Genomic DNA, 15453 nt, shown 5'->3' with positions numbered 1-15453 from the left:
AAAAAAAAAAAAAAAAAAAAAAAAGCATAGCTCACAGGAGTCTAAAAATCTGTTTGTATAACGAAAAAAAAAAGGCAAAACAAAATCTACATTACTTTTTTTGAGGCAACCTGCTGACGATATTCCACCAGTGCATCCGTAAGAGCCTGTGTAACTTTTAAGATAAATGAAGCATCATCTTCATTCAGTATCTCAAAACTTTGCTAGGGAAAGGGAAAAAAAACCCCACAATGTAACATTTGCTCTCTGAAAGATTAAAGTATCATTGTGTGGCACACACGCCATAAAATCTGATGTAATATGCTAAGCCAGAAACACAAGAACAGTACATCTTGGGAAATTCCAGTGTATCAATAAAACAAATAGTTATATGAGCAACAGAACTAATTACACCTGGTTTCTTGGAGGTTTATGTCCTGCATTTAACTCCCAGACTGAATATCCCTAACATTAAATATTTAATAAGGACTGAGCTTATGCTGCTGCCTTTTGAGGAGAAAAGGAAGCATGGAGGAGGTTCTCTGCCTATTTTTTTTTTTTAAACCTGCAGGAACCTCATTTTTGAGATCTCTAGCCTTCTGTCAGATACAGTTGAAGTTACAGAGCAGATTAATTTTTTAAGATATTACAATTAAACAGCATTATCCCATAATATTTTGGGGAGGAGGGAGAGGATAAAGTGGGGGGACAAAGGGAGAGGAACCTAAGAGGAGTTATCTCCTGCAGTAATCTGACACAATCCTTTGAAGAGGAACACCCCAAGAATTTTCCTGGAAATACATGGGAAAACACATTTCCTTATGTATTTTAATCTCTTCCCAAAGTATCTGCATACAAACGAATGTGTACAATTTTCCTGAGGCAGCATAGCCCTGACCCATTTCTACAGAAACTGTTTTGGGAAGATTCATGAAGCTTTAAGCTCTTTCAGGAGAATGTTTTACACAGTAAATTTCAAAGAACCAAATTTAGGAGCTTATTTGCCTCTAACTAGCAAAAAGCCAGAACACTATTGAACTTCAAGATATTATATCCGTACTTTATATTAACCCTCTTCTCAATCCCAAGAAGGCTAATGAAAGAGCAGAGTCTTTGAAACACTGAAGCTCTAGCGAGGGAGCAAGTTCTAGAACTAACAGCCCTCACAAAGAAGGCCACAAGCACCATCCTCTCATCAGCGCCAACACAGTTCTCTTGAAAACACTTCACCTGGGCACAAAAATATGAAAAGTGCAGGTCTGTCCTCATAATTCAAATCTTCTGGATTAAAAACAAACACTTTCAAATACTCCAGACAAAGGAAAAAAGTAACCACAAATATCTAACACTAAGTTTATATGAGAAAGTATAACAGGGATTATATATATAATTTTTAATACTAACAGTATTCCTCTATCTGGGTTTGTACAAGTTATTTTTAAAGAAAATATCATTAAAAACTGGAAAAGGAAGATTAAACTTGGGCAGAGGTGTCTCTGTTATTAGGTTAAAAAATATATATATAATTATTTTAATGATAAAAGCTGAACACACTATTTTCTCAGTTAAAAAGATATACAGTAAAGATGATTACCGAATATCTGCATTTATTCCATGATATGAACAGCAAGTCCAAAAAAGGATATTTATAGAATTACCCTCCACTACATACAAGTCTTTTCTTTCAGAAGAGGAAGACCAAAGTAAAACCAATAGAAACTCATAATGCAGCTTTAAAAGAAATGATCATAAATCATAATGTTTAACAGCTTTCAAACTTTCCATTGTTCCAATCACTTTCCCAACAGTAACCTTTTGTTGCTAGAGGACAATCACACTAAGCAAGGGTATTGCCTCAATACATGTAAAAGTTTTACTAGCTTGGTACAATCTTTAAAGTTTCCCTATTTATATTAAAAAAAAAAGACTTCAGATATACAATCAAGTCAGTAGTACTTAAATTACTATGCAATAGCTGTGTCACAGTAGGTACCAGTTAAAATTTATTTTAGTACAGCTTATGACACTGATGCTTTTAATGAAATCAGTATTTCCACATGCAAAGACCAGGAATGCTGTTAATGCACATAACAACAACAAATCAGTACGGATCAGATAATATACTGGCAGCTGCTAGTTTTCTACTCACTATGGATTACATCCCTGCTGTGAATATATACACATGATACATATTTTCATTAAATAAATAGACTTAAGTTGCTTTGCCAATTGCTCAACAATGAGAATATTTTTTTTCAAACCTGAATTTTATTCCTTACTGTGTTTCTTTCCTTCCTTTGTATCTCATATATATCTCACATATCTTCATCCTGCTCCCTTCCATTAAGTGAATTACTTCTTTAAAAATAACTCACTTGAAAATAGACTAAAAAATAAGGATGATTTTAGTTAAGCTTTTATTTCAGGAGTAGAGTTCAGTTATATTTCAGAAAGAAGTATTAATTTCCAAGGTAGCTCATTCCTTAGACAGTAAACCCATACATTGGTAAATGTACAGGAGTATTTAGGCAAAACTTCCATCTAGAAACTTTAGGGGGAGGAAGGAAGTGGAGGAGGGAGGAAGGAGGGAAGGAAGGGGGTGAGGAAGAAAAAGTGAGGAAGGAATGGGGGGTGTCAAGGAAGGGAGAAGGGTGCCAAGAAAGGAAAGAGGGGCCAAGAAAAGAAAGGGGTGGCAAAGAAAGGCGGGGGGGAGACAAAGGGATAGGGATAGGGATAGGGTCAGGGACAGGGATAGGGTTAGGCAAAGGCAAAGGAATCTGGGATTAGGGTTAAGGGTAAGCATAAGGGTAAGGGTAAGGGTTAGGCAAAGGCAAAAGGCAAAAGCAAAGGCACAGGCAAAGGAAAAGGCATATAGGGTTAGGGTAAGGGTTTGGGTTAGGATTATGCAAAAGCAAAGGCAAAGGCAAATGCAAAGGCAAGGATGTTTAGGGTTAGAGTTAGGGTTAGGTTTCTGGTTAGGCAAAGGCAAAGGCATTTAGGGTAAGGGTTAGGTTAGCATTAGGCAAAGGCAAAGGCATCTAGGGTTACGGTTAGGGTTAGGCAAATGCAAAGACAAAGGCATCCCAGGTTAGGGCTAAGGTTAGGAAAGGCAAAGGCAGTTGGGGTTAGGGTTATCAAAGGTGGAGGCAGAGGCAGAGGCAAAGCATCTAGGGTTAGGCTTAGGGTTAGGGTTAGAAAAAAGGAAAAAGCAAAGGGAAAGGCAGTTAGAGATAGTGTTAGGGTTAGGTAAAGGCATTTACGGTTAGACTTAGACAAAGGCAATGGAAAAGGAAAAGGCAGTTAGAGTTAGGGTTAGGCAAAGGAAAAGCCAAAGGCAAAGGCAAGATAAAGGTAAAGGCATTTATCGTCAGGGTTAGGCAAAGGCAAAGGAAAAGGCATTTAGGGTTACAGTTAGGGTTAGGGTAAGGCAAACACAAAGGCAAAGGAAAGGCGGTTAGGGTTTGGCAAAGGCATTTAGGATTAGCGTTAGGCAAAGGCAAAGGTCAAGGGAAAGGCAATAGAAAGGCAAAGAAGGTTAGGGTTAGAGTTAGGGTTAGGGTTAGGCAAATGCAAATGTAAAAGGAAAGGCAAAGACAAAGGCATCTACGGTTAGGCTTTGGCAAAGGTAAAGGCATCTAGGGTTTGGGTTCACGTTAGGGTTAGGGGTAGGGTTCGGGTTATGCCTAGGGTCAGGGTCAGGGCTTGGGTCGGGGGCATGATTAGGGTTAGGGTTTGGGTTCGGSTTAGGATTAGGCAAAGGCAAAAGCAAAGGCAAAGGCATCTAGGGTTAGCATTTGGGTTGGGGTTAGGCAAAGGCAAGGAAAAGGCCAAAGCAGGTAGGGTTTGGGTTAGATAATGGCAAAGGCAAAGGGATCTAGGGTTATGGTTACAGTTATGTAAAGGCAAAGGCATCTGGGGTTAGGGTTAGGCAAAGGCATAGGCATTTACGGTTAGGATTGGGCAAAGACAAAGGGAAAGGCAAAGTCTTTTAGGGTTAGGGATGGGGCTAGGCTCAGGCTTAGGGTTAGCAAAAGGCAAAGGGAAAGGGAAAGGGAAAAGGAAAGGCAAAAGCAATGGCAAAGCCATTTAGGGTTAAAACCCGCCTGGACACGATCCTGTGCAACATGCTCTAGGTGACCCTGCTTGAGCAGGGGGGTTGGACTAGACGATCTCCAAAGGTCCCTTCCAACCTCAACCATTCTGTGATTCTGTTAGGGTTAGCCTCAGGGTTAGGCTTTGGGTTAGGCTTAGGAAAGACAAAGCCATCCAGGGTTAGAGTTCGGGTTCAGGTTTGGGTTAGGGGTAGGGGCAGGGCTTGGGGTAGGCTTTGATTTAGGGTTTGGGGTAGGGTTAGGGTTCGGTTTAGGCAAAGGCAAAAGCAAATGTAAAGGAAAAGGCAAAGGCATTTAGCGTTAGGCAAAGGAAAGGGAAAGGCAGTTAGGGTTAGGCAAAGGCAAAGGCAAAGGCGGTTAGGTTTAGGATTAGGTTTAGGGTTAGGTTTAGAGTAAGGCTTACACAGTTAGACTTAGGCAAAGGCAAAGGCATCTAGTGTTTGGGTTCAGGTTCGGGTTTGGATTAGGGTTCGGGTTAGGGTTATGATTAGGCAAAGGCATTCAGGGTTAGGGTTGGGCAAAGGCAAAGGCAATCCAAAGGCAAAGGTAGTTAGGGTTTGGCTTAGAGGTGGGCAAAAGCAAAGGCAAGGTTTCAACGTAGGGGTAGGGTTCGGAGTATGGGTCGGGGTCAGGGTTAGGGTACAGGTCCAGGTTTGGCTTAGGGTTAGGCTTCGGGTTAGGGTTCGGATACAGATTTGGGTTAGGGTTTGGCTTTGGATTAGGCTTCAGGTACGGGTTAGGCAAAGGCAAAGGTAAAGAAAAAGGCAAGGGCAAAGGCAAAGGTATTTAAGGTTACGGTTAGATAAAGGCAAAGGCAAAGGTATTTAAGGTTACGGTTAGATAAAGGCAAAGGCAAAGGCATTTAGGGTTAAGGTTAGGGTACAGGTTAGGGTTAGGGTTAGAGTGAGGCAAAAGGAAAAGGCAAAGGTAATAGCAATGGCAATAGTAATGGCAATGGCAAAGGCAATGGAAATGGCACTTCGGCTTAGGGTTAGGCTTAAAGTTAGGGTTAGGGTTAGGAAAAGAGAAAGTGAAAGGAAAATGCAAAGGCAAAGGTATTAGGCTTAGGGTTAGGGTTTTGAGTTAGGTTTAGGGTAAGGCAAAGGCAAATGCAACGCCAATGGCAAAGGGAAAGAAAAAAAGCAAAGGCAATGGCAAAGGGAAAGAAAAAAAGCAAAGGCAATGGCAAAGGCAAAGGCAAATGTAATGCCAAAGGCAAAGGCAATGGCAAAGGCAATGGTAAAGGAAAAGCAAAAACGTTTGGGGTATCTAGGGTTAGGGTTAGCTTTAGGGTTAGAATTATGATTAATGTTAGGGTTAGAGTTGGCAAAGACAAAGGCACAGGTACAGGTACAGGCACAGGCAAAGTCATCTTGGATTTTGGTTAGGGTTAGGCAAAGGCAAAGGAATCTAGGGTTAGGCAAAGGCAAAGGCAAAGGCAAAAGCATATGGGCCTAGGGTTAGGGCTAGGGGCAGAGCTGGGAAAGGCAAGGTTAAAGACAACTAGGGTTAGGGTTAGAGAAAGGCAAAGGGAAAGGGAAATGCAAAGGCAATGCCAAAGGCAAAGATAAAGGCAACGGCAATGGCAAAGGCAAAAGCAAAGGCATCTAGGACATCTAGGGTTAAGGTTAGGGGTAGGCAAAGGGAAAGGCAACAGCAAAGGTGAAGGCAAAGTAATGCCAACGGCAAAGACAAAGGCAATGGAAACAGCAAAGGCAACAGCAAGGCAAGGACAAAGGTAACGGCAAACACATTCTACAGTTAACAGCAAAGGCAAAGGAAAAGGAAAAGCCTAAGACACAGGGAAAAAAAGGAAAAGGAAAAGGCAAAGGAAAGTGAAAGGAAAAGGCAAAGGCATCCAGGGCTAGGATTAGGGATCGACAAAGGCAATGCCAATGGCAAAGACAAAGGCAATGGGAACAGCAAAGACAACAGCAAAGAGAAAAGCAAATGCATCTAGGGCATCTAGGGTTAGGGTTAGGTTTGCTAAGGCTAAGGCTAAGGCATCTAGTGTCAGAGCTAGGCAAAGGCAAAGGCATATAGGGTTAGTGTTAGTGCTAGCGTTAGGAAAAGGCAAAGGCAAATGCATCTGAGGTTACGCTTAGGGTTAGGGTTGGGGTTCAGGTAAGGCAACGGAAAAGGCAAGGGCAAAGACAAAGAAAAAGCCAAAGCCAAAGCTAAGTGCATCTACAGTTACGCAAAGGCAAAGGCAAACAAAAAGCCTAAGACACAGTCAAAGATAAAACAAAGGAAAAGGAAAAGGCATGCAGGTTTAGGGTTGGGGTTAGGAAAAGGCAAAGGAAAGGCATCTAAGGTTAGGGTTAGGCAAAAGCAAAAACATCTAGGGCATCACGGGTGAGGATTAGGTTTAGGCTTAGGATTAGGCAAAGCCAAAGCTAAAGGCATCTAGGGTTAGGGCTAGTGTTAGGCAAAGGCAAAGGTAAAGGTGAAAGCAAAGTCATCTAGGGTAACGGTTAGGCTGAAGGTTAGCATTAGTGTTAGGCAACGGCAATGACAAAGGCAAAGGCAAAGGCATCTAGGATTAAGGTTAGGCAAAGGCAAAGTGAAAGAAAAAGGCAAAGGCCAAGGCCAAGGCATCTAGGGTTAGGCAAAGGCCAAGGCCAAGGCCAAGGCCAAGGCAAAAGGCAAAAGGCAAAAGGCATCTAGGGTTAGGGTAAGGCATAGGGTTAGGGAAAGGTAAAGGCAAAGCCAAAGGCATCTAGGGTTAGAAAAAGGCAAACGCAAAGGCAAGGGCAAAGCCAAACTCAAAAGTAAAGGTAAAGGAATCTAGGGTTCGCGCTAGGGTTAGGATTACACAAAAGCAAAGGCATCTAGGGTTAGGGTTAGGGTAAGGGTTAGGGAAAAGCATAGGCGAGGGCAAAGGCATCTAGGGTTGCTGTTAAGGTTAGGATTTGGGTTAGTGTTATGGTTAGGCAAAGGCATCTAGGGTTAGGTTTAGCCAAAGGCAAATGCAAAGGAAAAGGTAAAGGAAAAGGCAAAGGCATCTAGGTTTATGGTTAGGGTTAGGAGAGGCAAAGGCATCTAGAGTTAGGCTTAGTGATAGGGAAAGGAAAAGGCAAAGGCAAAGGCATCCAGGGTTAGGGTTAGTGATAGGGAAAGGAAAAGGCAAAGGCAAAGGCATCCAGGGTTAGGGTTAGGTAAAGGCAAAGGTTAGGCAAAAGCAAAGGCACAGGAAAAAGCACCTACTGTTTTGGTTAGGGTTAGACAAAGACAAACGCAAATGCAAATGCAAAGGCATAGGCATCTGTGGTAAAGGATTAGGCAAAGGCAAAAACACAGGCAAAGACATCTACTGTTAGGGTCAGTGTTAGCATTAGTTAAAGGCAAAGGTAAAGGAAAAGGAAAAGAAAAAGGGAAGGCAAAAGCAAAGGCAAAGGAATCTAGAGTTAGGGTTAGGAAAAGGCAACAGCAAAGGCAAAAGCAAAGGCATCTACGGCAGCCAGTGTTAGAGTTACGGTTAAGGTTAGAGTTGGCAAATGATAAGGCAAAGGCAAAAGCACCTAGGATTTAGGTTACTGTCAGGTTTAGGGGTAGGCAATGGGAACAGCAAATGTAACAGCATCTAGGGTTATGTTTGCGGTTAGGCAAAGGCATCTACGTTTAGATATAGGGTTAAACAAGACAAAGGCAAAGGCAAAGGAAAAGACAAAGGCAAATCCATCTAGGGTTAGGTTAAGGTTAGGCAAAGGCAAAGGCAAAGGCAGCTATGGTTAGGGTTAATGTTAGGATTAGTGTTAGGCAAAGGCAAAGAGAAAGCCTAAGACAGAGGCAAAGAGAGAGAGAAAGCCAAAAGTAAACACAAAAGCATCTAGGGTTAGGGTTAGCCAAAGGCAAATGCAAAGAAGAGGGAAAAGGCAAAGGCAAAGGCAAAGGCAAAGCAAAGGCAAAAGAAAAGGCATCGTGGGTTAGGTTTATGGTTAGGGTTACGGTTAGGGTTATGGTGAGGGTTACGAAAAGCCACAGCCAACGCAAAAGCGTGTAGGCATATGGTCCAGTAAAGGCAAAGGCAAAGGCATCTATAGGGTTAGGGTTAGGGTCAGGGTTAGGGTTAGGGTTAAGAAAGCCAAAGGCAAAGCCAAAGCCAAAGGAATGTAGGGTTAGAATCAGGGTTAGTGTTAGGGATACGGTTATTGTTAGGCAAAGGCAAAGGAAAAGGCAAATGAATCTAGCATTATGGTTAGTGTTACGCACAGGAAAAGGCAAAGGCAAATTCAAAGTTATCTAGGGTTAGGGTTAGCATTAGGCTTAGGGTTATGGTTAGGGTTAGGCAAAGGCAAATGCATCTACCGTTAGGTTAAGGGTTAAGGCTAGGGTTAGGCTTCGGTAAAGGCAAAGGCAAAGGCAAGGGCAAAGGCATCTAGCGTTACGTTTATGCTTAGGGTTAGGGTTAGGTAAAGGCAAAGCAAAGGCAAAATGTAAGGTATCTAGGGTTACAGTTAGGTGTAGGGTTACGGTTAGGCGTAAGAAAGGCAAAGGCAAAGGCAAAGGAAAAAGGCAAAGTCAAAGGAAAAGAAAAAGACATCTAGGCTTAGGGGTAGGGTTAAGGTTAGGGTTCGGCAAAGGCAAACATAAAGGCAAAGGCATCTAGGGTTAGCGTTGGGTTAGGGTTAGGCAAAGGGAAAGGTAAATGGAAAGGCAAAAGCAAAGCCAACGACAAGGGCAAAGGCAAAAAGGCAAAGGAAAAGGCATCTGGCTTATGGTTAGGGAAAAGCAAAGGCATATAACATTAGGGTTAGCGTTCGGCAAAGGCAAAGGCATCTAGGGTTAGCATTGGGCTTAGGGTTAGCGTTAGGCAAAGGCAAGGGCATCTAGGGTTAGGGTTAGGAAAAGACAAAGGCAAAGGAAAAGGCATCTAGCGTTAGGGTTAGGCGAAAGCAAACGCAAGGGAAAGGCAAAGGCACTCAGGGTTAGGGTTATCATTACGGTAAGGCAAAGGCAAAGGCATCTACGGCTATCRTTAGGGTCAGGGTTAGGACAAGGCAAAGGTAAAGGCAGAGGCATCTAGGGTTAGCGTTAGGTGAAGGAGAAGGCAAAGGCAAGGCAAAGGCAAAGGCACTCACGGTTAGGGTTAGGCAAAGGTAAAGGCAAAGGCAAAGGCATAGGAAACTAGGGTTAGCGTTAGGTGAAGGAGAAGGCAAAGGCAAGGCAAAGGCAAAGGCGCTCAGGGTTAGGGTTAGGAAAACGCAAAGATAAAGGAAAAGGCAAAGGCAAAGGCATCTCCCTTAGGGTTAGCATTAGGGTTAGGCAAAGGCAAAGGGAAATGCAAAGGCAAAGGCATCTAGGTTAGGGTTAGGGAAAGGCAAAAGCAAAGGCATCTAGGGTTACAGTTAGGGAAAGGCAAAAGGAAAGGCATCTAGGGTTAGGGTAGGCAAAGGTAAAGGCATCTAGGGATAGGGCTAGGGTTAGGCAAAGGCAAAGGCATCAACGGTTAGCATTAGGGTCAGCATTCAGCAAAGGCAAAGGCATCTAGGGATACAGCTAGGGTTAGGAAAAGGCAAAGGCAAAGGCATGTAGGGTTAGGGTTAGGGTTAGTGTTAGGTAAAGGTAAAGGCAAAGCCAAAGGGGAAGGCAAAGGCATCTACGGCTATCGTTTGGGTTAGGGTCCGGAGAAGGGAAAGGTAAAGGCAGAGGCATCTAGGGTTAGGGTCAGGTGAAGGCAAAGGCAAAGGCAAGGGAAAGGGAAAGGCACTCACGGTTAGGGTTAGGCAAAGGCAAAGTAAAGGAAAAGCAAATGGCAAAGGCATCTCAGTTAGGTTTAGCATTAGGGTTAGGCAAAGGTAAAGGGAAATGCAAAGGCAAAGGCATCTAGGGGTAGGGTTAGGGAAAGGCAAAGCAAAGCAATGTATTGTTAGGTTTAGGGTTAGGCAAAGGTAAAGGCAAAGGCAAAAGTATCTAGGGTTAGGGTTAGGGTTCAGCAAAGGTAAAGGCAAATGTAAAGGCATCCAGGGTTAGCGTCAGAGTTAGACTTAGGGTTAGGTTCAGGCAATGGCTAAGGCAAAGGCATCTAGGGCTAGGCTTAGGGTTAGTGTTAGTGTTAGGCAAAGGCAAAGGTGAAGGCATCCAGGGTTAGGGTTATGGTTAGGGTTAGAGTTTGGGTTCAGGTTTGGGTTCGGATTCACCCTAGGGTTAGGGTTAGGGTTTGGGTTCCAGTTTGTATTTGGGTTAGGGTTAGGGTGAGGGTGTGGGTTATGGTTAGGGTGAGGGTTATGGTTAGCGTTCGGGTTAGGTTTTCGGTTAGGCTTCAGGTTTGAGTTAGGGTTGGGTTGGTGTTAGGGTTAGAGTTTGGGTTCAGGTTCAGGTTCAGGTTAGGCTTAGGCATTGGGCTAGGCTTCGGATTTGGATTCAGCTTCGCTTTAGGGTTAGGGTTAGGGTTCTGGTTCAGGTTGGGGTTCAGTTTCGGGTTTGGTTTAGGTTTCTGGTTAGGGTTAGGCTTTGGGTTTGGGTTCAGGTTAGGGTTTGGGTTTGCGTTAATGTTAGGGTTCAGCAAAGGCAAAAGCAAATTTAAGGCATCTAGGGTTAGGGTGAGGGTTAGCGTTAGGGTTAGGGTTCGGCAAAGGCAAAGACAAAGGCAATGGTTAAGAGAAAGGCATCTTGGGTTGGGGTTATACTTAGGGTTAGACTTAGGGTCAGGGTCAGGCAAAGGCAAAGGTAAAGAGAAAGGCATCTAGTGTTAGGGTTAAGCTTAGGGTTAGGGTTAGGGTTTGGCAAAGACAAAGACAATGGCAAAGTCATCTAGCGGTAGAGGTAGGGTTAGGGTTAGGCTTACGGTTAGGCAAAGGCAAAGGCAAAAGCAGCTAGGGTTAAAGTTAGGGTTAGGGTTTGGCAAAGACAAAGGCTAAGGCCAAGGCATCTACAGTTAGGGTTGAGGTTAGGGTTACAGTTAAGTGTTAGGCTTAGGCAAATGCAAACACAAAGGCATCTAGCACTAGGGTTAGGCAAAGGCAAATGCTAAGGCTGAGGCTGAGGCAAAAGCAAAGGCTAAGGAAAGGATAAGACTACAGCTAAGGCTACCCAAAAATGCAAAAAAAAAAAAAAAAAAAGAAAAGGAAAAGGCATCTAGGATTAGGGTTAGGGTTCGGATTCAGGCTCGTGTTAGGCTTTGGGTTAGGGTTCTGGGTAGGGGTAGGGGTAGGGGTAGGGGTAGGGGTAGGGTTAGCCTTCGCGTTAGGGTTAGGTTCAGATTAGGCTTTGGGTTCACGTTCAGGTTAGGGTTCAGCAAATGCAAAGGCAAAGGTAAAGGCATCTAGGTTTAGGGGGAGGGTTAGGGTTAGGGTTCAGGAAAGGCAAAGACAATAGCAAAGACATCTAGGGGTAGGGGTAGGGTGAGGGTTAGGCAAAAGGAAAGGGAAAGGCATCCAGGGTTAGGGTTAGGGTTAGGGTTCAGGTTCGAGTTAGCATTAGCATTAGGTTTAGGGTTTGGGTTAGGGTTCGGCAAAGGTAAAGGCACCTAGGCTTAGGGTTAGGGTTACGCAAAACCAAAGTCAAAGGCAAAAGTAAAAAGGCAAAGGCAAAGGCAAAGCCAAACCAAAGATATCTCATCTCAGGGTTAATGTCAGGGCGAGCGTCAGGGTTAGCATCAGGGTGAGTGTTAGGTGAAGGGGAAGGCAAAGCAAATGCACTTAGGGTTAGGGTTAGGGCTAGAGTTAGTGTTAGGGTCAGCCAAAGGGAAAGGTAAAGGCACTTAGGGTTAGGGCTAGGGTTTGGCAAAGGCATATAGGGTTAGGGTTTGGGTTAGGCTTAGGCTTCGGGTTAGGGTTCGGGTTAGGGTTTGTGTTTGATTTCAGTTTTAGGTTCGGGTTGGGGTTGGGGTTCAGGTTTGGGTTTGGGTTAGTCTTCGGGTTTGGGTTCGTCTTCGGGTTTGGGTTCAGGTTCGGGTTAGGGTTTGATTTAGATTTAGGATTAGAGTTAGGGTTAGGCTTCGGGTTCGGGTTCGGCTTCGAGTTGGGGTTAGGGTTAGGCTTTGGGTTAGGGTCAGACTTCTGATTCTGGTTTTGGTTAGGGTCAGGGTTTGGGTTCAGCAAAGGAAATACAAAGGCATCTATGGTTAGGGTTAGGGTTAGGGTTAGGGTAAGGCAAAGGCAGTTGCAAAGTCAAAGGCATCTAGTGTTAGGATTAGGGTTAGGGTTAGGGTTGTTGTTCGGGTTAGCGTTAGCGTGTGGGTTAGGGTTAGGGTTACAGTTTGGGTTTGGCTTAGCATGAGGGTTAGTGTTAGGGTTCAGGCTTGGCTTCAGCTTTGGTTCAGGGCTAGGATTCCGGTTTGGCTTTGGGTTAGGGTTAAGGTTTGGGTTAGGCTTCAGGTTCGGGTTTGGGTTCGGGTTAGAGTTCGGGTAGGGTCAGGGGTAGGGTTAGGGTTAAGTTTCAGGTTTGGTTTCGGGTTAGGTTTCAGGTTCGGCTTGGGTTCTGGTTAGGTTCAGGGTTCGGTTTAGGGTTCGGGTTCAGGTTAGTGTTCAGTTTGGGTTAGGGTTCTAGTTAGGGTTCGGGTTCGGGTTTGGATTCAGGTTCGAGTTAGGGTGAGACTTAAGGTTCGCGTTAGGGTTAGCATTAGGGTTAGGACTCCGGTTCGGATTCAGGTTAGGGTTAGGATTAGGTTTGGGGTGAGACTTCGGGTTTGGGTTCGGGTAAGGGTTGGGCTTTGGCTTAGGGTTCCAGTTCGGGTTAGGCTGTGGGTTCGGGTTAGACTTCGGGTTCGGGTTAGACTTAGGCTTAGGGTTCAGCGAAGGGAAAGGCAAAGGCATCTAGGATTAGGGTTAGTATTAGGGATAGGCAAAAAGGCAAAGAAAAAGACTAAGTCAAAGCCAAAGCCAAAACCAAAACAATGACACCTACACTCAGGGTTAGAGTCAGGCTTTCCATCAGGGTTAGTGTTAGGTGATGGGGAAGGCAAAGGCAAAGGGCAAGGCACAAGTAAAGGCACAGGCAAAGGCACAGGCAAAGGCAGTTAGGGTTGGGGTTAGGGTTCGGCAAAGGTAAAGGCAAAGGCATCTAGGGTTAGCGTTAGGGTAAGAGTTAGGGCTAGCTTTAGGGTTCGGGTCCAGGTTCGGCTTCGGATTCGGCTTCGAGTTCAAATTAGGCTTCGGGTTCTCGTTATGGTTAGGGGGAGGTTTCGAGTTAGAGTTAGGGTTCCGGTTCCAGTTAGGGTTAGGGTTAGGGTTTGTGTTAGCCTTCGGCAAAGGCAAAGGCATAGGCATTTACAGTTATGGTTACGTCGGGTTAGGGTTAGGGTCAGGATTCACATTAGGGTTCGCATTCGGGTTAGTGTTCGAGATTAGGGTTAGGGTTCGGGATTGGGTTCAGGTTCGAGTTAGGAATAGAGTTAGGGTTAGGAATAGGGTTAGGCTTCAGCTTTGGCTTAGGATTTGGCTTCAGGTTAGGGATAGGGTTACGGTTAGGGTTGGGGTTGGGGTTCAGGTCAGGGTTAGGGTTCCGGTTCGGGTTCTGGATAGGGTTAGGGGTAGGGTTAGGTTTCAGTTTAGGGTTTGGGATAGGGTTGGGGTTCGGGATAGGGTTAGTTTTTGGCAAAGGCAAAGGTATCCAGGGTTAGGGTTAGGGTACAGCAAAGGCAAAGGAAAGGCAAAGCCAAAGGCAAAGGCACCTACACAGTTAGGGTTACGGTTAGGGTTAGGCAAAGGCAAAGGTAAAGGCAAAGGCAATGGCTAAGCCTAAGGCTCCTGAAAATGCAAAAAACAGGCAAAGGCAAAGGCAATGGCAAAGTCAACTAGGGTTCTCATTGGGTTAGTGTTAGCAAAGAGAAAGGCAAAGGAAAATGCAAAGGCAAAGAAAACGATGGTTAGGGTACGGTTAGGCCGAGGCAAGGTGAAAGGCAAAGGGAAAAAAGGCAAAGGAAACAGCAAAACCAAAGGTAACCAAAGGTTAGGGTTCGAAAAAGGCAAAGGCAAAGGCAAAAGAAAAGGCAAAGGCATCTAGGGTTAGGGTTGGTTTAGCGTTACACAAAGCCAAAGGCAAAGGCAAAGCAAATGGCAAAGGTGATGGCAAAAGCATCTAGGGATAGGGTTCAGCAAAGGCAAAGACAAAGACAAACCAAAGACACCTACTGTCAGGGTTAGCGTGAGGGTTAGCATCACAGTTAGTGTTAGGCAAAGGCAAAGACACAAGCGAAGGTGAAGGCAGAGGCAAAGGAACAGGCAAAGGCACAGGTACTTAGGCTTATGGTTAGGGCTAGACTTACGGTTAGGGTTCAGGTTAGGGTCAGCCAAACGCAAAGGCGCCTAGGGCTCGGGCTCAGCAAAGGAAAAGGCAAACACAAAGGCAAAGGGATAGCTAAAAGCAGAGGCAAATGCAAAGGCACTTAGAGTTAGGGTTAGGGCTAGGGGTAGGATTAGGCAAAGGCAAAAGCAAAGACACTTAGGGTTAGGGTTAGGATTAGGCAAAGGCAAAGGCACCCGGGTTTGGGTTTGGCAAAGTCAAAGGCAATGGTAAAGGCAAGGGCATCTAGGGTTAGGTTTGTGTTAGGGTTAGGGTTTGGGTTCGGGTTCTGCTTTGAGTTAGGATTTGGCTTCGGCTTCCGGTTAGGGTTAGGATTCAGCAAAGGCAAAGACAAAGACAAAGGCACCTATGATTAGGGTTATGGTTACGGTTAGGGTTTAGGCAAAGGCTAAGGCTAAGGCTAAGGCTAAGACTAAGACTAAGACTAAGGCTACTGAAAACGCAAAAAAAAAAGGCAAAGACAAAGGCAAAGGCACCTAGGGTTAGGGTTAGGGTTCCCGTTCCCATTCTGGATAGGGTTCAGGTTAGGATTCACCTTCGGCTTCTGGTTAGCATTAGGGTTAGGGTTCAGCAAAGGCAAAGGCATCCAGGGTTAGGGTTATGGTCAGCAAAGCCAAAGCCAAAGGCTAAGTCATTTAGGGTTAGGGTTAAGGTTAGGGTTAGAGATCGGTAAAGGGAAAGGCAAAGTCCAAGTCAAAGGCATTTAGGGTTAGGGATAGGGTTCGGCAAAGGTAAAGGCAAAGGCAAAGGCGGTTAGGGTTATGGTTAGGGTTAGGTTTAGGATTAGGTTTAGTGTTAGCCTTAGGGTTAGGCTTTGGGCTTGGCAAAGGCAAAGACTAAGCCTAAGGCAAAAGCAAAGGCTAAGCCTAACACAAAAGCAAAGGCAAAGGCAGTTAGGGTTAGGGTTAGGATTGGTGTTCGGCAAAGGCAAAGGCATTTCGGGTTAGGGTTAGGGCTAGGGTTAGAGTTAGGGATCAGCAAAGGCAAAGGCATTTAGGGTTAGGATTAAGGTTAGGGCCAGGATTAGGCTTGAGCAAAGGCAAAAGGCAAAAGGCAAAAGGCAAAGGCAAAAGGCAAAGGCAAAAGGCAAAGGCAAAAGGCAAAGGCAAAAGGCAAA

The 15453-nt window shown here is 44.8% G+C and overlaps 1 protein-coding gene across 7 annotated transcripts in view; it reads right to left on the bottom strand.

Moving 5' to 3' along the window:
• Positions 1 to 15453, bottom strand: part of LOC112960934 — a 48013-nt gene that overhangs the window by 8722 nt on the left and 23838 nt on the right. For all 7 annotated transcript variants that reach the window (XR_003251891.1, XM_026055641.1, XM_026055642.1 and 4 more), the window contains one exon: positions 96 to 203. Coding sequence is in view for 6 of the 7 variants with exons in the window: in XM_026055641.1 (XP_025911426.1) it covers positions 96 to 203 (108 nt within the window). In the remaining variant the exon portion in view is untranslated. The remainder of the gene's footprint in view (positions 1 to 95; positions 204 to 15453) is intronic.

The sequence above is a fragment of the Apteryx rowi genome, unplaced genomic scaffold, assembly GCF_003343035.1.
Source record: "Apteryx rowi isolate R43461 unplaced genomic scaffold, aptRow1 scaffold_1245, whole genome shotgun sequence".
Lineage (NCBI taxonomy): Eukaryota > Metazoa > Chordata > Aves > Apterygiformes > Apterygidae > Apteryx > Apteryx rowi.
Note: the sequence above shows the minus strand (reverse complement) of the source record. Positions and strands in the feature narration are given on the sequence as shown.